At 39.9% G+C, this 20276-nt stretch overlaps 1 protein-coding gene and 2 long non-coding RNA genes across 6 annotated transcripts in view; 2 read left to right on the plus strand and 1 right to left on the minus strand.

Annotated features, from left to right (window-relative positions):
* Positions 1-84: 84 nt before the first annotated feature.
* ATG14 (autophagy related 14) overlaps positions 85-20276 on the plus strand; it is a gene marked incomplete at its 3' end in the record, with an annotated part of 43806 nt that continues 23614 nt past the window's right edge. For 3 of the 4 annotated variants that reach the window (XM_082386598.1, XM_082386597.1, XM_082386595.1), the window contains exons 1-4: positions 86-341; positions 12721-12783; positions 14361-14403; positions 16648-16729. In XM_082386598.1, coding sequence (XP_082242724.1) covers positions 121-341; positions 12721-12783; positions 14361-14403; positions 16648-16729 — 409 coding nt within the window. In that variant the 5' untranslated portion in view covers positions 86-120. Of the gene's footprint in view, positions 342-12720; positions 12784-14360; positions 14404-16647; positions 16730-20276 lie in introns of all 4 variants that reach the window. The other variant, XM_082386596.1, reaches the window with a different exon arrangement.
* LOC309626237 lies at positions 373-8735 on the plus strand. The gene is made up of 2 exons (XR_014243059.1): positions 373-5226; positions 5363-8735. It is a non-coding gene; the product is annotated as an uncharacterized lncRNA (long non-coding RNA).
* On the minus strand, positions 5132-14352 carry LOC309626242. The gene is made up of 2 exons (XR_014243064.1): positions 14236-14352; positions 5132-12674 (listed from the first exon to the last, which is right to left on the minus strand). It is a non-coding gene; the product is annotated as an uncharacterized lncRNA (long non-coding RNA).

The following is a 20276-nucleotide window of genomic DNA, read 5'->3' on the forward strand; positions in this document are numbered from 1 at the left end:
GCGGGACTCCCGCCGCGCTTCCGGCCCCTCCCCAGGCCCCGCCCAGGCCCCTCCTCCTCGCCCAGGATGCACCTGGTTGAAAACAAAATCCCACGTGACTGGCTCTGCTCTCAGGCCATCATGGCGTCTCCCAGTGGGAAGGGATCCCGGGCGCCGGAGGCTCCTGGCTGCGGGCCCCAGCCCGTCGCCCGGGACCTGGTAGACTCCGTGGACGACGCGGAGGGGCTGTACGTGGCAGTCGAGCGGTGCCCACTGTGCAACACCACCCGCCGGCGGCTGACCTGCGCCAAGTGCGTCCAGAGCGGCGATTTCGTCTACTTCGACGGCCGCGACCGTGAAAGGTAAGGCAGCCGCCACGGCCCTATGGTTTCTAACCCGGGTGTCTCCACCGGCTCGGAGGCTGGAGCCTGGGGCCTGAGTTTGGGCCCCGGAGCCCAGCGAGAGGAGGGGGAGGTAGGGAGGGTAACTGCTTTGCGCCGGCGCTTTGCTCCCAGGGGAAAGAGTCGGGGATGGAGGCCAGAAGAGAGAAGGTCGCCGTTTCCCCCTAACCCACTCGAGAGGAGTCTGACCTCACGGTGCTCTTGGGTACTAGGGAAAAGGGATAGATGGTGGCTGTGGAGAGGTCTTCTATTACTGCCATAGAGTTGGATTCTCGGTACTTTGTTCCACTCCCATTCAAATGCTGGGTTTAACCTTTGTTTTCGAAAGCACGTTCATTCTCTAGAAGAGAATAAAACAACTGGTTAAGAGGGATTCGGGCCCTGGTAGCCTGTGTCACAGATGGATCTTATCAGACATGCTTACTCTAATGTGTGAACTAGGCTAGCTAGTTCCTCCCTTTTCCAAAGATTGTTTTAGATGCTAAGGAGTTTGGGTATGTGTTTTGGCTTTGTTTTAAAATCCAGACTGGGACCTGCAAGCCCTTAGTTAAGAGAATTCAAGAACGCGTTTTGGCCTTGTTTTGAAATTTAAACAGAGACCTACAAGTCCTTGGTTAAGATGATTGAAAAATTAGTGTGATTAGCTGCAAGGTCTCTCAGGCTCAACTTCTGTTTCAATAACTTAGTGTCAATGATAGTGAGCCAGCTAATTTTTTCAGTGCAAAAGTTCAAGTATTAATTCATTTACAAGAACCCGATAAGTTATTTTCTGTAACCTACTGCTAAGGAAACTGCACAGTACCTTGCCCTGGGTCACACAGATAATAAGTGTGGGGACCAGAATTAAATTCCAGGCAGCCTGAACCCATATGCCATGCACTTAACCACTGGATTATATAACGGCTGTATTTGGAAGTGTTTTTTGAGTTGCTGACAGTCCTCGCATCACGAATGGAGTTCATTTCTTTTTCTTTTGAGGAGATTTGTATGATTCAGTCTTTTAGTTCATCACTGTGTCTCATTGATGTACTTGATGACTTTAGAAACTGCTGATGTAATAAATAATAGCTTTAAAAATTAACACAGTTTTATTATAAGAATACTAGGTATGAGGTGGAAATGTCTAACTGATGGAGTTTATCATGGGTTCAGTTCTGGACCCTTTTCTCTATATACTTTTTCTTAGATTCATTCCCATAATTTAAATATCGTCTATATGCTGAAGACTGCCAGACTTGTATCTCCAACCCAGGCCTTTGTGAAATCAAGAAAACAGCTGCATACTCTGTCTGTATTTAAATTTGTAATGAGAATCTCCATCTTAATATGGCATACTGAATTCATGATTATCCATCATAAATCTGTTCCTCTCATGCTCATTCCAGCCCAGTAAATGGTAACCTCATTCTCTGGCACAGGCCAAAAAAACCTTCCAGTGCTCCTTGACCCCTCTCTTAATGCCACCATATATAATCCCATCAACAAATCCCATCCACCCTTCAAAACCGATCCTAAATCCAACCCTTTCACTGCCTCCTGGTTTGGTCCACCAGAGGATTATTGCCTCTTGAGTTCCTGCTTCCACCCTTTCTCCTTTATAGTGTGATTCCCATATTGCAGCCAGAGTAACACCACTCCTCCATTCCTCTGTTCACATCTTCCAGGGGTTTCCTGTTTTACCCAAAGTAAAAAAAGCCAAAGTCCTTATCCAAAGTTCTGTATTGTCTGTTCCTCCATTGATCTCCTATTGCTTTTCCCTTACCCACTCTGCAGTACCATCCTGGCCTCCTTGCCAGTCCTCAAACATACCAAGAAGACTCCTGCTTCAGGACCACTGCAGTCTTATTCAGACTGCCAGGACTCTTTTCTTCTAGAAGTCTTCAGGGCTCCTTCCTTTGATTCCTTTAAGCCTCTGCTCATACATTAGAGGAACTCTTTCTTTGGACTATTCAACTAAAATAGTAACCTCCTTTCCCACTTAACCTGCTTTATTGTTTTCCATAGCACTTATCACCGTCTGTGGTTTACATATTAATTTGTCTAACTGCCCCCTGCTCCAGTGATGTAAGCTCTGTGAGAACAAAACAGTTTTGTACTCTGCTGTATCCTCACATACTAGAAGCTTAATAAAGATTTGTTGAATGATTGGGTCAATCTACCCTTCCTTCCCAAACTTAATATGATTCTGAATCACTTCATTGTTATAAATCACGACCCATTTGTCACTAAAGCCAGAAACCCGGGAGTTATCCTAGCTTTTTCCTTTTATCTTACTCCGTGTATCCAAAATATTGACAAGTCTAATTTGATCTGCTCCAGAGTAGATCTTGAATCTGTCTACTTCTAGTCCAGACCACTATCATTTCTCTCCTGGCTACTTATGAGTTTCCTTTCTTTTACACGTACAGCTCCTCCCTAGCCTCCCTCTGGCCTTCACACAGCAGCCACAGTAGAAATGTAAATCAGATACTGTCACTGTTCTGCTTAAACTTTTTCAGTGGCTTTCCACTTTATTTAAAATAAAATTCAGGCTCCTTACTATGGCATGTTAAGCCCCATGTGATTTGGCTACGGCCTACCTTCTAACTTTGGCTGTAAGGTTGAGTTTAAAATGTGGTCTTTGGATTCAAGCTGTATTGAATTGAATCCAAGCTCCACCACTTGCTATGTGATTTTGAAGTTTCTTAATCTCTCCTGTGCTTATTTCATTTTGAAAATGGAGTATCTAACTTCATAGGTTTCTGTTAGTGGTTACATAAGAGCATGCACTGAAGTACTTAGCATGATGTCTAGCATGTATTAAGTACTCAAAAGATAAACGCTTGCCATGTATCCTCATGTTCACAGCTCAGTAGTTGGGCCTTCTCTCATATCCTCAAACACATGAAACTTTTCCACCCGTGGGTCTTTTTCCTTGCTGTTCCCTCTGCCTGGAACATTGTTCCTCCTGATTGTCACCTTTCCTTTCATGTCTGAACTTAAATGTCACTTCCTCAGTGAGACGTCCCTGACCTTCACTAAGATAGGTCCCCACTTCCATCTCTCCCCCCATTTCTGTCACAATACTCAGTTCTTTCATGCTATTGAGCATGGTAAGTGGTGTTACTTTTTTGAGGAAAGTAACTGCATCCGGAATGTAGTTCCACGGAGGCATGAATTCTGGTTTTGTTCAGTCAGATCCCCAGTGCTTAGTGCAGCAGCAGTGGGCAGCACACAATAAGCAGATTGTTGAAGGAATGGTAAAGGCAAGACAACTTTAGAAACTGAAATACAAATTATTTTCAGAAGAGGGATGTGTTACAGTGGATTTCTTTTTATGACCAAGCAGAAAAGTGAAAAATAAATACCAGAACCATTCAAAATTTAGAAATGAACAAGAAATTTTAAGGTTCAGGGATAACAGACAGCTTCACTTCACTTTCCATTGTTCCCCGTTCTGAACCTTGTATTCCTAAGGAAGAGGAGTTTGCTTGTTTATTTTCCTTTGTTCCCAGAACAGTGCCTAGCATCTAGTAGGATGTGAGAATCTGTCGAGACCCAGGACCACCGTCCTAATGGTCAAGTCAGTTTTACTGAGCTCTCATTGGGTACAGTTATCTGCATAAAATATTCTGGCAGTTACAGAAGAGAAAGGCAGGTCTCTGCTCTCAAAGCTTTACACTGACTACTAATAAGCCTTAAATTTCTTGGGCCAAAGGTTGATTGTGAGATATTCTGTTGTCTTCAGTATTTATGAAAAATTTTGCTTTCAGACTCTTTTTTCCTTTTACTTATGAAAAGCTCCTCACTAACTGTGGGAAACCACTTTGAAATAAAATATGGAAGCTTACAGCACAATTTAAATACTCTTGTTTAACCTCTGATTCTTTTCAGTAAATTAACCAGATTAGCTGTGCCTATAAGGATCTTGAATGTGATGTGCATATCAAAGTTCTTGTGAATGTAGATGTGTTTTTTTCAGGTTTCATTAACAGACTAGCTGAATACATAGTTTGTAATGGTTTAGCAGTTCAAGGAAAATTAGATATTAAAGAACAAATCTGTCTCCCAATAATTAGTTCTTTTAACTCCTAAGAAGGGAACATGCATCTTTACATAATTTTGTGGACAGTATGAGTTTGGCAGTTAGATTGAAAAATACCTGAATGCGCTACTTTTTTTGTTATTGTTCAGTGGGAACACTTCCTTACAACCTTGGTACCCTCCTAGCACTATCCTTTCCTCATCTCCCACCTTGGCCTCAGTCCGAAAACAGTGCCCACTTTCTTTTCTGCTTTTTCATCTGCCGTTTGATGTGTGTGCTTCCTTAAGAGATGAAGAGGAATGATTTTAAGCAGTACTCTCAACACAATCTCCTTTGGATCTTGTACTGGAGAACATTTAAAAATTACAGGTTTGGACTTCCCTGGTGGCACAGTGGTTGGGAATCCGCCTGCCAATGCAGGGGACACGGGTTCGATCCTTGGTCCGGGAAGATCCCACATGCCGCAGAGCAGCTAAGCCCGTGTGGCGCAACTACTGAGCCTGAGCTCTAGAGCCCGCGAGTCACAACTACTGAGCTTGCGTGCCACAGTTACTGAATCCTCCGTGCGCCTAGAGCCCGTGCTCCCGCAACAAGAGAAGCCACAGCAATGAGAAGCCTGTGCACCGCAACAAAGAGTAACCCCTGCTCGCTGCAACTAGAGAAACCCCATGCACAGCAACGAAGACCCAAAGCAGCCAAAAATTAAATAAATAAATAAATTTTTAAAAAAAAAAAATTACAGGTCTTTTAACAGGAACATAATTTTCTGGATTATACATTTATCTGACACCAAAAATAAGACTGCTACCCAACAGATAACAAGTTGAAGTAATCTTTCCACTCAAAACTGAAAAAAATTGCTTACCAGTTTATGGTAGTGTAGGAATGAGACAGGGAACATAATCTGAGGATACCCAGGAACATCTGCCTGCTGGTTTAGGAACCAGTTATTTTAAAGTGTGGATCAAAAAGAAAGGCAAAATTTATGAGCAATATGGGTAGTATTGTTTTTTTTTTAAAATTTATTTTGGCTGCGCTGGGTCTTAGTTGCGGCATGCAGGATCTTTTTAGTTGCGGCATGCGGGCTTCTTAGTTGTGACATGCAAACGATTAGTTGCGGCATGCAGGTTCCCCGACCAGGGATCGAACGCAGGCCCCCTGCATTGGCAGCGTGAAGTCTTACCCACTGGACCACCAGGGAAGTTCCAGTGTTGCTTTTATATGTACCCTGAATCAGGAATGATGCAGCACTACCTTCACTGATGAGTTTTAAGAATATATGACTACAGTTCTACCAAGAAACAGAAATATGGGCGCTAAACAAATTGAGAAGTGAGATAAAGGACAAGCAAGAAATGTAGATGTTACTAAACATTTCAAGGGGAAGACACAGCCAACATCCAAAAAACTACCCTTTAGACATCTCTGTTCTGCCCTCCAGTATCTTTGGTTGTCAGTCACTGTAGCTTATAAAAATATTGTCATGGGATTTCGGTTCTGGGCCCACATTTGTATGCCCCACTCAGAAGAATAAAAGCTCTATAGGTAGCTCGACTCCCCATCTTTAGACAAGGGTTTATCAACCTGACTTCTGTTTGGTTATGTCTTTCAAGAAGGGTCACAACTCCCATCCCATGCAGCTTATTAATTGTATTTACGCCAATACATGTGGATCTGCTAAGAAAATATAACTTTTGTTTTCAATCAGTATCAGTGGCTACTCTTGCCATTATGTGTACCTTTTAGAATTTATAAAGGAATTTCACATTTATTATGTCATTTGTTCCCTACCACAAAACCATGAGTTATTAATCTGTTTTTAGAACGAGGAAACTCAGAGTAGTGTGCCTTACTTATTGCTGGGCTATGCTAATTCTTGAGTTTACCTCCAGATCTGAAATACATGTATAAATAAATAAATATATATATATATTCAATTTAATACATTAGTAAGATTAAGTACAAAATCACTCATTGCAATGAAGAAAAGGGAAACTAGCCTATATTATGTGCTAAGTGCCTGTACGTGATGCTTTCACATTTATCTTATTTAATCCCTGTAACCAAGTAGGATAATCACTATTCCCATTTTACAAGGGAGAAAACGAAACAATGCTCTGTTTCTGCTTTCTCCTAATCACTTAACCTTCATTCCTGCCGGTGGAGTATATGTTTTTACTACAGTTAACCCTTGAACAACAGCGGTTAATTCGCCTGTAATTTATAGTCAGCCCTCCTTATCCGCAGTTCCTCCACATCCACAGATTTATCCAAATTCCGACCCTGTAGTACTGTAGTATTTACTGTTGAAAAATATCTGCATATAAGTGGACCGATTCAGTTGAAACCGCATTGTTCAAGGGTCAGCTGTGTATTTTCTCATACCTAAATATTCTAACATAAGATAAAAGAACCATTCTGATAAGGACTGTGTTTTTTCATATTGCATTTGTTCATAAACATTATAACCTTGAATGCCTAAAGAATGTAAGGGAGAAAAATTTGATGGCTAGTAATTCTTGCTGTGTTAGTATCCTAGTTCAAGAAATATGCAGTTCTTTAACCATTTCTGCTTAAATAAGGGAGATTGCTGTGCTCTTCTCCAGGTGCATCTGTGCTCTCTCTTCCCCAAGAAGCCTTTCTGCCTTATTTCTAGAGCCAGAATCATCGTTAACTTTTCACCAAACCTGTGTCCAAATTGGAGCTGGGGATAATTCTCCACCACTGACCTAAAAACTGTTAATGCTCATTTTCTGCTTTTAGATTTAAGGAACCTAAGGAATATAATCAGTGTCAAGAGACCTAAGGACTTTAGATACTTTTAGGGGATTGTGTATATGTTTTTATAGTGGATATGGTCCTCAAAGGTGGAGCTTGAGAAATTTTAATTGATTGAATACTGGTTTTTTTCTGATTATAAAAGTATGTATGATTATTGTAGAAAACTTGTAAAGTACAATAATACATAAAAAAGGAAACAGATTTTGCCCATATTCTCACAACTGTTAGTGTTTTGTTATATTTGCTTCCAGCCTTGTTTCTGTGTATGTGTGTGCTTGTAAATATATTTTTTTCATTTGGAATCATACCATGTGTATATAGTTTGATGCTCTGCTTTTTCGTTTTCTTTAACCCAACATCTTATAAACACATACTAATGTCTTTGTCTACAAAAATATTTTAATGTCCTTCATGGCAATATGGTGTTGTTTGATAATCATTCTCCTTTTGGACATTAAAGTTGTTTCCAGTTTTTGCTATTATGACTAATTTCACAATTGGCATAAATCTTCTTCCTCATCTCTGATCTTTTCCTTGAACTGCGTAACTGGTTCCAAGGGTTTACTAATTTTTAAGGCCCTCAGTGGCATATTCAAAAGTTTTGTGTTTTTTGTTTGTTTGTTTTACCTTTCTTAAAATACATTAATAGTGTTTATTGGACTTTTCTATTGCCATTACCCTAGGCACAAAGAATGAGGGAAAGGACTGAGAAGGCAGATGGAGGGATTAGTTATTTTATGAAAAACACTAAGTAAGTGCTCAGTAAGTTGTAGATGTTATGACGATGTTAATGATCATCTAGCACAGAATTAATAGTAGGATCCCTGATAGAGTGCATGCCTGGGTGCTGCTTTTCTGATTGCGTGGGACAGACTTAGGTGACCAGTCCCACCTGTAGCCAGATCCACTCAGTCGCCCAGGACGACCTGTGGCCGTGGGATAGCGTGGAGCGATGAGGGTCACACTCTTAACTGATCCTTATCAGCAGCACACTCCTGTCCCTGCTGTCCCGCTGGTGTATTGAGGTCCTCTAGGGCAGGACAGATTAACTTCTCACCTTGTGAAACAGCAGAATTTCCTCTGCCTATAATGCCTTCCTTCCCTTAGCAAGGCCACCTCTAACCTGTCCTCAAGGGGCAGCCCAGGCAGGCGTGACTGCTGGAGAGCTCCCTCTGAATCCTGAGCTGGGTTGTGTGCCGTCTCTTGTAGCACTGTTGACTACAAGAGATGGCACACAACCCAGACTCTCTATGACCATCTGCTCCTAGTTTTCATCAGTCTCTATCACAGGGGCACTTTTTAAAGTCAGCTTAAGGGAGTACTTTTGTAGGGAAGAAAAGCAAATATAAGTCTGGAGGAATTTGGTAAATAACAAAGAAGGCATTTTGAAATTGGGAAAGAAAATATAAGAAATAGTGTTGTAGGGACTTCCCTGGTGGTCAGTGGCTAGGACTCCGCGCTTCCAACGCAGGGGGCCCAAGTTCAGTCCCTGGTCAGGGAACTAGATCCCACATGCCGCAACTAAAAAAAAAAAAAAGTATCCTGCATGCCGCAACAGAGATCCCACGTGACACAACTATGACCCAGCTTAGATAGATAAATAAGTAAATAAGTAAATAAATAAATTAATTAAAAAAGGAAAGAAATAATGTTGTAAAAGCCCTGATTCATGGTATAGGTTCACTGGCGGATTCTTTTCGGAAAACAATAGAAGTCTGTAGAGCCACTGAACAACAACAACAAAATTGATAAATGTATCTGCATAAAATTTTGGAAAATTGGTAGAGCAGAAACATAAGTAGTCACTAAGCAGATTGAGGAAGAATAATTTCAAGATGTATGAAAGGAAATAGCTAATTTCTCTAATAAATAACCCTTTAAAAAAAAACTATAGGACTTCCCTGGTGGTGCAGTGGTTAAGAATCCACCTGCCAATGCAGGGGACACGGGTTCAAGCCCTGGTCAGGGAAGATCCCACATGCCGCAGAGCAACTGGGCCCGTGAGCCACACCTACTGAGCCTGTGCTCTAGAGCCTGCGAGCCACAACTACTGAGCCCACATGCCACAACTACTGAAGCCCACGCGCCTAGAGCCTGTGCTCCACAACAAGAGAAGCCACTGCAATGAGAAGCCCACACACCGCAATGAAGAGTGGACCCTGCTCACCGCAGTTAGAGGAAGCCCGTGCACAGCAATGAGACCCAGTGCAGTCAAAAATTAAAAAAAAAAAAAAAAACTATAGAAAAGTGAACAAAGGGTATAGGGGGATAACAAAAGAAAAGTAGCCAATAAGATAGGAAAAGGTGTTAAACATTTCTAACTGTGAAATGAAGAAAGGCAAATAAATGGATTATGAAATGTCTTTGAGGAGAGGGAGGCCAGTCAGGTTAGCAAAGAGTAAAATGTGCAGTGCTGTGAGTAAGAAAACAGGTTGGTAGGGTTGTAAATATAATATGAACTGATTCAGAGGAAATTTAAAGATAACTGCCAGGAGTTGCCATGTAAACCTAAATGCACCCAGATATTCATTTCTAACATTACTGCTAATAGTGAAAATTTGGAAGCGATGGCAGTGTTCATCAGTAGGTGTTTCTGTAAATAAATTATATGATGTCCATTCAGTGAAATTCTGTGTACCTGTTAAAGAATGAGATAGGTCTTTATGTTCTGAAGTGGAAAAAGATACAAAACATTTTACGTGATAAACCCAGCTTGAAAGACAGTATATAAAAAATGCCTTTCCCCCCTTCCTTTTCCTTTTTTCTTTTTTCTTTTTTTTCCTAATCTATCTCTGTGAGTCCTGGGATGGAGAATGCAGAGGATGGGTGAGGCGCTGGTGAGCAGTTGGCTCGCTGACCAGCCACATTCCTTGATAACCATCTGCTTTCGCTTTGTTCACACTACCTGTTTTCATTTCCTTCATGAAGAATGACATTACTCATGAAGTGTTTGATGCAGTAGGAACTGTTATCTTCTGTTTGTTATTCCTGCTGTCCTCTGTATGTTTGTTTTAAGTTTGTTGTTTTGTTTTGTTTTGTTTTTTTAAACAAAACCCAAGAGAACTAACCAGCTTGATATAAAGCTGGACAGTGTTATCATCCCAATTTGTTTTAGTGCACAGTGGCATTTTTACAACAGATCTGATTCATAGCCCCTAAAAGCAGGATTTTATCCTCCATGTCAGTCCTTTGTTTACACAGGTGGATGAGTCTTGTGAGCTTGTCATCTCCTTCAGGTTATTGGAGCATGAATCACCACATTAGGTAGAAGTAAATACCACATTCGTTTCTCATTTTTGATAGAAGGAAATGGAAGCATATAACAAGTAACCTGTCTAGTTCACAGCCAGTTGCAGAAAAATGAAAGATTAGATTTCTTAACGTTCTGTAAAATGCTTCGTCATAAGTTGCAGGCACATAGTAAATACCTGATAAATGAATTGATGAATCTATGAATTTGTCCACATCCCACACTGGTTTCAGAGTTTTCTAATACTGTTTCATGTAGTTACCACCTTACTGGCCATTGCAGTGCTACCCAATACAACTTTGTGCAGTGATGTTCCGTATCTATGCCATCCAGTAAGGTAGCCCCCAGCCATATGTGGCTATTGAAATGTGGGTAGTACAACTGAGAAACTGAATTTTTAATTTAATTTTAATTTAGTCATGTAAGTATGTAATTCTGTCACATGTGATATTATCTGATTTGGTTTCTTGTTTAATATATATTGTACATTTTCAGTGACTGACTATTAAATGGTAGGGTCATAATTAGACCATTTTATCCCTTCCATTTAGAAGTAGATATCTGGGTATGTTTCAAATGTGGGATTATAGAAATAGTATGTTAGAGAGACTTTTATGTCTGGATTATTTTAAGGAAGAGATTTTTAGGGCTGTTATGGTTCTGTTAAATTGTTTTCATTTAGGCTATGATTTCACGAGATAGCCAAAGGCCTAATCTTGGACTCCACACCACGTTACTGTAGCATGTGGCATTACCTTTGTTTCTTTGAAAGTAGTGAGCCACCATTAGCTCAATTCAAAATCAGTTGCATGATGTTAGCCATACTTTTTTTTTTTTAACCTAAAATTCTTATTAAGCAACAAGTCATTTTAGGTACTCAGTAGCCACATGTGCCTGATGGCTACCGTGTTGAACAGCATAGACCTAGAAGATTTGAGTATCACTGCTAGCCACCTTCAGCTAGTTGACGTTTATAGAACTCTGTATCCAGCAGCTGTAGAAAACACGTTCTTTTCAAGTGCACGTGGAACTTTCACCGAGACGTGGCGCACCATATGCAAGGCCATAAGACAGTCTCAAATCAAAAGATTAAAATCTCATAGAGAATATTCTGGGACCACATCAGCCTTAAAGTAGAAAAATAACAGTACGTTACCAAAAAACCTGTATATCTGGAAATTGAACAATACACTTCTAAATAATTCATTGGTCAAAGAGGGAATTTGATGGAAGATTAGAAATGTCAACCTAAATGGTAAAATACACGATATCAAAATGTTTAGGGTTTAGCTTAAGCAATACTTCTGGGGGAAATTTATAACTCTGTATACTTATATTAAAAAGGGAGAGGCTTAAAGTTGATGATTGAAGTTCCTACCTTAAACTGCAAAAAAAGCAAAACAAACTAATCCCACATAAGGTAGCAGGAAGAAAATAAGAATAAGGGTAGAATAGTGACAAACAGCAAAAATGAACTGCAATGTGATGTTCTTTTCTTTTGATAACTTTTATTAAGTAACTTGCTAGCCCGTAATGACTAGAAGTAAAATTAGTGAGAAAACAGTTGTACTTTAAGAATTATAAGGAACCAATTTATAAATGAGAGTAGAATTAAATTAAACTTAATAATTACAATTATTTTTATAATGGAAGCCTCCGTTTTCTTGAATTCTGATTCATTTTAGTGCTCTGATTTACCTGTTTTGGAGGACAATTTAACCTAGGGGTGAAAAAACCTATAGACATATTGTATAAACCCATGAAAGAGTTTTAAAGCCGAGAATTTGAACTTAGTTTTGTTTTTTTTGTTTTTTTTTTAAAATAAATTTATTTATTTATTTTTGGTTGTGTTGGGTCTTCGTTTCTGTGCAAGGGCTTTCTCTAGTTGCGGCAAGCGGGGGCCGCTCTTCATTGCGGTGCGCGGGCCTCTCACTGTTGGGGCCTCTCTTGTTGCAGAGCACAGGCTCCAGACGCACAGGCTCAGTAGTTGTGGGTCACAGGCCTAGTTGCTCCGCGGCATGTGGGATCTTCCCAGACCAGGGCTCGAACCCGTGTCCCCTGCACTGGCAGGCAGATTCTCAACCACTGTGCCACCAGGGAAGCCCTGAACTTAGTTTTAGATAACCAAATGGTAAGCAGCTGTAAGCGTGCCATTGAGAAGATATGTTCAGGACAGTGACATTTCCGGATGAGTCTGCAGAAATGTTTGGCTCTCAGGAATTTGCATAATCTCATTCAACTGAAAAAAAAAACATTTAAATAAAACACTGAATTTTTTCTTACAGGTTTATAGACAAGAAGGAAAGGTTAAGCCAACTTAAGAGCAAGCAAGAAGAATTTCAAAAAGAGTGAGTTTTCATTTTGTTTTTTAATTTGTGGAGGTTGTCTAGTCACCACATGGTTTAATTCAGTGCTGTGGTATGCATACATGTGGATTGCTAATCTGTTGAATTTAGGTTACAAATCTCCCCGTGTGAAGAGCAGTACATCTGGGAGAAGCAAAATAGGAGAGATGATCAAGTTTCTAGAAAACACTGGGATCAAACCTGGTGCCTGGTTCACAGCAGGCAGTGACTGGATGGATGAATCAAACCGCTGGCCCTGATAATTGACGTATGGTAAATGGGTCCAGGACAGAAGGCATATTAGACTAACGGTGGTGGCTCTTGTAGGACGTTATTGCTTCTGTTTATCTTTATTCTTATGTATCAGGGTTTTGCAGAGTGTGGTCTGCAGATCATTTACATCAGAATTCATTAACTTCAGTACTGGTTAAAAGTGTAGATTCTTGGAATCCTATTCTCAGATATTCTGATTCAGTAGGTCTGGGGGGAGGCCCAGGAATCTGAGTATTAATGAGCACCCGATGAATCTCTCATCCTCTGGATTTGGGAATTGTCCTGTAGAACCTTTTGTCCCAAACTGATCCAGTCACTATTCTCCATACACACCCCAGACCTGATTAACACATTTATGAGTAGATGAAATCTTCAGAGATACTCTGCATTAGAAAAACCCGCTTAGATTTATTTAACTCAGTCATTTCTTTAACTTACTCTGTCACAGAAACTTTTATTTTTTCCTGTAGAACACTTCATTCCGTAGAACAAATTTCTGCCTAAGCTGGCTTATGCCTTTTTTTTTTAATTTATTTATTTATTTATTTATTTATTTATTTATTTATTTATTTATTTATTTATTTATTTATTTATTTATTTATTTATTTTTGGCTGTGTTGGGTCTTCGTTGCTGTGCACGGGCTTTCTCTGGTTGTGGTGAGCAGGGGCTACTCTTCGTTGTGGTGCACGGGCTTCTCATTGTGGTGGCTTCTCTTGTTGCAGAGCACAGGCTCTAGGCGCGTGGGCTTCGGTAGTTGCGGCACACGGGCTCAGTAGTTGTGGCTCACAGGCTCTAGAGTGCAGGCTCAGTAGTTGTGGTGCACGGGCTTAGTTGCTCCACGGCACGTGGGATCTTCCCAGACCAGGGCTCGAACCCGTGTCCCCTGCACTGGCAGGTGGATTCTCAACAACTGCACCACCAGGGAAGTCCCATGGCTTGTGCCGTTTTGGGGGGAGCTGACAATAGCATTTGGACCATGAATTCTCTTGTAACTATCATTATTATTAATTATGACTGATGGAAATTATTGATTATGATGGAGGGCAAAGGCTATGGCTGTTATGGAAGTTTATTGTGAATGTTTATAGAAAGGCTCTGAGCTGTATTAAAAGTGCAGAAGGAAGGAGGTGAGAAAAAATTGCAGAGAGCAGGGAATCTGGAAAATATTTTTCAATGCTTACATCCCACTTTGGTATATCCAGCTGTTTCTGAGACCTTATTTTAAAAAGTTGTTGATTTTGCATTTTTGAGCTTCACCGAATTCATTATTTTAAGAGCATATTTCCTTTGTCTCTTCTCCATACAGAGTGTTAAAAGCTATGGAAGGAAAATGGATAACAGATCAGTTGGTAAGCTATAAGAAGTATTTAAATAATATTCTTTACACTTGAGGTTACATGTTTTTAAGTTGGCAGAACTTCAAAAATCATTTCAAATTTAAATTTATTTTTGATCATTTTTTGGCAGTTCTCTGTGAATATATTTGTAGTGTGGGCTTCTCAGATATTTCATCCAGGTACCAAAAACAGGGTATTGGCAATTAATTATGGAACCACTGTAAGGAATAATTATGAAGTCTGGTATTGACATAGAGATACAAGAACAGTGAGGTGTCCTTTTTAAAAAAATTACTCATCGTAAACACCTACTTTGTAGATGGGTTAATGATTGAATGTGAAAAATAAACTCAAATATTAAAAGAAAATATGGCAGAGTATTTTTATAATCTGGGGATGAGCAGACCTTTATAAGCCATAAAGGAAAACATTTGACACACTACATAAAAGTTTAAAAGTTCTATATGTTAAAAGACCGTAGCAAAATGAATATAAACTGGGAAAAAATGAGTACAACATATGAAAATAAGGAGTTTGATTGATTATACTTTTATTCACTGTTGGTGGGAGTATATATTGACATATTTGTTTGGGGGACAATTTGGTGGTGCTTTGTTGGTTTTTTTAATGCACGTGTGGTATATCGGCAATTTTCCTCCTAAGAAAATACACATGAATGTAGAGATTTATGGATAAAGAGGCTGATTGTCTGCATCATTGGTAGTAAAGTTAAAATATAATATAAATACTCATCAAACAGAATGAGATAATTATGATACTGTGTAGCTGTTGAAAAGAATGTGGTCAGTCTACATGCACTTGTATGGAATGATGTCCAAGGTATATTTTTTAATGAAACAATCAAACAAAAAACAGGCTAGGGTAAAGTATGATTCCATTTGTGTATGTGTTTTAAATATATATCTGAAAAGATACATATCAAACTTTAATTGAGATCAACCCTGAAGAGTGGGAAGGAGTCAGGTTAACAATCTCTTTCTTCTCTTTTGTGATGCTTAATTTTTTTCATAATAATAATAAGCATCCTTCATAATTTTTAAATAATACTTAAAGAGATGTGATATAAGTGAATTCTGCTTATGCTCTGAATGTTATATAAACAGGTTGTATGGAAAAAAGTTATAAAAGGCTATTTATAAAGAATCTCATCCCAGTTTTTCTAAGTTCTAAGTTTTCTAGTTTTTCTATCAAAAATTTAAATATTGATTCTTAAAGACTAATACCTTTTAAAAGTGAGGACATCTCATTGCCAGTTTATTCCTGAATCCATCGGTTCCCGTGCATGTGTTCTCAGATGTTTCTCTCACCCCACTGGAGAGGGGAGAGTTTTACCCACTGAACATTCCTGTAATCTACTCTGTATCTTGTACCATCAGACTACTTAGACAAGTGTGAAACATTATAAGCATTTGACTGTTGTTGTAAGCTTTCAATTATCCCCGTTTATGGAGGCATTATGGAATAGATAAATAGTACTTTTTTAAAACTAGTAGGGCAGATTTTTACTTATCCTTTATTCTCTTTGGGGAAGCTGTACCTAAATCCTGGTAATGTAAAAAGGCAGTTTCATGTTTCATGTAACTTTTTGAGGCTTTTCAAGAAATCTTACATGAGTTATACACTTAAAAAAAAAAGACTTCTGCTTTATTGCGGTTTTTATTATTTTGCAAGTAATCTTTGCTTATTGTATCAGTGAGATAATACAGTTGGTGGTCTCCTCAGTAACCAGCACTGAGAACTTAGAGCAGCACATCCATAGAACTCTCTGATGATGCAGATGTTCTCTGTCTACGCTGCCCGATATGGTAGCCATTAGCCAATTGTGGTGTTGACATGTACCACCTGACGCGTGGGTTGTGAGAGTAGGAACTTAAATTTTATATAACCTAATTGACTTGCAGATAACCACATGGGACCTGTAGCTATATATTGGACAGGGCAGGTTAAGAGAATATCCTTCAACATTTTTCTCTGTGCTTATTAACACATAAAAGAACTATGTGAATTTCTCTTTCTCTCTTAGTTTCCTAGCAGCTTCTGCACTGAACCGGAGTAACATTTTTTTTCTTTTTTGTAATCCACTAGTTACAAAAGCTATAAGAAATATAATTATACTGGTCTTTTCTTCATTACATTTTCTAAGATACACCTCAAAGTAAGTAGTGTCCCCAGTAGATAATCATATTAGTCATTAGAGACCAGCATTTGTGATATTTATTTCATACCTTTTTTAAGAGATGGAAAATAATGTCCTGCAAGATGAGGATTGAACAGCTGAAACAAACTATATGTAAAGGAAATGAAGAAATGAAGAAAAGTAAGTAATTTTCCCGCCTCTCTCCAGCCCTAATAAAGGAAGGACTCATGTGGAACTTCATGCGATTAATAAACAAACTAGAGAGACAGAGGAAGGGAGACAGAGAAGGGGTGGGGGGAGGCAAGAGCAACATGGAAAAGAGCTTGCCTTTCTCTTTGTAAAACATCTGTATAAGGAATTTTTATATATATATATTTTCAGATATATGTATATAAAACATATATCTGTGTATATATACACACATACACACACATATGTCCATATATACATATACACATGCACGCAAATGTAATGACCTTTAAACTGCTACATTTCTCAATTTAAGAAGTTAAGGAATGTATGTGTCCCATTTCCCTTAGCTGACAGGAAGCTCAGAGTCAGTCTTGGTAATCAGGTATAATAATTATTAGTTCACGCCAGAAGCACAGAATATAAGACTCAGTGAGTCTTATACATATTTTAATCTGTATTAATCTTGCATTACATCTGTGTACTTCATACTTTATCAAAGGTGGTTGTCAAATTTTAAGAGTCCTCTTAGAAATCCTGTGTCCTTAGAAACAGTCCATGTTGGAACTTCCCTGGTGGTCCAGTGGTTAAGACTCCACGCTTCCAATGCAGGGGGCATGGGTTCAATCCCAGGTCAGGGAACTAAGATCCCACATGCCACGCGGCCAAAAAATAAATAAATTAAAAAAAATAAACTTAAAAAAGAAAAAGAAAGAAATAGTCCTTGTATTTCTGAAGATAAGTGTTTAACGTTTAGAATGGGTCGCCATCATACCTTGTAAATCTGTTTCTTGTCTACTCATTGCTTTCAGAAGCAAGTATTTTATAGTGGTAGGTAATGGTGTAAAAGCTGTCTTTGAAAACGCTTGTCCTAATAAAGTGCTTGCATGGAGTTTCACAGGATTAATAAGCTAGAGAAGCAGGGTAGCTGGGTGAAGAGCTACAGCCAGCCACTCTTCCACCGAGTTTGGCTTGCACTCTCCAAAGGCTCTGGGTCAATAGCAGTGTAGGGACTCATTACTTACCATGGGTTCACCCTCTTTCCCCTCCTCCCTGGATGTTCGCAGTAGGAGTTTGCCACCAGGCATCTGTGAACCTCCTGAAATTGCTGAATTGACTGAGCCTGGTGCACTTCTCTGATGAGCAAGTTTAAAACTTTGGTCAGCTCTTTTTAATAGACTCCTAGCCCCAAAATACAAAAGCAACAACCATGGAAAATAAAGATATGGTTCTAAATTAGTGGACTCTATAACTGTGATTTCCATCCCTAGCAAAACATTGGAGTCACCTGATAACCTTTTTTTAAGATCTAGAGAGAGAATCCTGGGACCTACTTTGGACTTAGGAAATTAAAATCTCATGCATGGGGACCGGGGTCAATGGTTCTTAAGCTGTCTCTAGTAAACCGATACCAATACTTTTGTAAAATACAATAAAATTAGTTACTAGAAAAATGATTGCACACTTGTATGTCATGGCAATGTCACATAGCCATATCAAAGAAAATAGTTTCTAAACTTAGTCTTTATTTCTGTACTCCTCTTGTCTGGTAAAAGTTTGCAGATGGGCCAGATCCATAGTTCATACTTTGAGTAGTAGCACTACTCTGAGGACCTGCCAGGCTCAGGAACCACTGCTCTTTAGGACATAAATACAGGCTGGTTGCCAGCCACTAGACCAGACTCACAAAATTGTACAAACAATTTTAAGGGAGTTAATGGATTCCAGAAGCTATGAATGAGCTCAAGTCAATGGATTAGATTAAGCGCTTGCTGTTCAATAAATAGTCTGTTTTTTTTTATAAACAGAATCTTGTTGAAATATCAGTTATAAACTATAGAGCCTGATGAATATTTTCTCCAGAATCTTTTGATTTAAGATGTCATGGTACAGAATAATACGGTATATAGATAGGGAAGTTTGATTGTATTTGAAATTTCAGAGTTGAGTTGATCTGTTACTTGTCCAAAAAAGCGAGAGTAGATTACAGACGGTATCCAAATGTTTTTTGTTTTTGTTTTTTTTTAAATTTATTTATTATTTTTGGCTGTGTTGGGTCTTTGTTGCTGCGCGTGGGCTTTCTCTAGTTGTGAGCGGGGGCTACTCTTTTGTTGTGGTGTGCGGGCTTCTCATTGCAGTGACTTCTCTTGTTGCGGAGCACAGGCTCTAGGCGCGCGGGCTTCAGTAATTGTGGCACGTGGGCTCAGTAGTTGTGGCTCGCGGGCTCTAGAGCACAGGCTCTGTAGTTGTGGCACATGGGCTTAGTTGCTCCACGGCATGTGGGATCTTCCTGGACCAGGGATCGAACCCGTGTCCCCTGCATTGGCAGGCAGATTCTTAACCACTGTGCCACCAGGGAAGTCCCCAGTATCCAAATGTTTTAATGTTCAGGGGGAGATAGCATGGAGAGAAGAGTAAATTAAATTGAGTCTGCACTAGTGCAAGTTGGGTGACTGTGATGATTTCCTGCCACCTACAAGGGGTCCTGATATGAAATTGGAAAATGTCCTTTAAAAATCTGACCACCGTATGGCTTAGGCCATGGCTAGACAGATGCATTTGAGCACTTGTAGAGAGCTCAGTAGAGATCATGAAAATGAATGAACTTGCTGGAAAGTGTGTGATAGAACCAGAGACTTAACCTTAAGGACATTCATATTGGTCAGGAATGGTGAAGAGACGCATCTGAGGAGGAAAGAAAACATAAGAAACTTTCTGCCTGCAATGAAGTAACCTAGGTTCGTTGGTCCTCAGTTGAAGAGGGTGGTTTCGGTCCACACACATTTATCAACTGCTTCTCATATCCCAGTCAGGAGACAACAAGGCTTCAGTTGGACCTGGTGTAAGCAGCTAAGAGCCAGGTGCTATAGGTGAGGTACACACACATTACCATAGAGTTCCTGGGAGCAAGAGGTCTGGGGAATGTTTATGGAGGGGGCCTTGATGAATGAGTGCAATTTGGACATTAGGAGAATAGGAGAAAATAGTGTTCCTAGAGAGATGTTGACTTGAACAACAGAATGGAGATAAATATGTAAGGAATGACTTGTTCGGCATCCATCCATCCATCTGTGTGCTTAATGTGTTCATTTGAAGTATCTAGTGATTGAACGAGACTGGAGTGAAGGGTGTGGAGAAGGGAACTGTGGGGTGTGTACCAGTTTGGTGGTGGCTGGGAGGCTGAGGAGTTTGGTCTGTGTTTGATTGGCAGAGGAGAACCGCTGAGCACTGGCTGTACTTTATGAAGACTGAGCCAGTGAAAGAGGGCGTGGAGGTGTGGAGTGGAACCAACTAGAGACAGGCAGACTTTGGGTGAGAGTTAACCAGGATTGTGACAGTGGGAATGAAAAGAAAGACCTAGATGGAAGGAACTGTAGGACAGCTCATGGAATGGACCATCAAGAGATTGATTTAGGGGGGCTTCCCTGGTGGTGCAGTGGTTAAGAATCCACCTGCCAATACGGGGGACACGGGTTCGAGCCCTGGTCCGGGAAGATCCCACATGCCGCAGAGCAACTAAGCCCGTGCGCCACAACTA

Source organism: Balaenoptera borealis (assembly GCF_965194805.1).
Source record: "Balaenoptera borealis genome assembly, chromosome: 3".
Classification (NCBI taxonomy): Eukaryota; Metazoa; Chordata; class Mammalia; order Artiodactyla; family Balaenopteridae; genus Balaenoptera; species Balaenoptera borealis.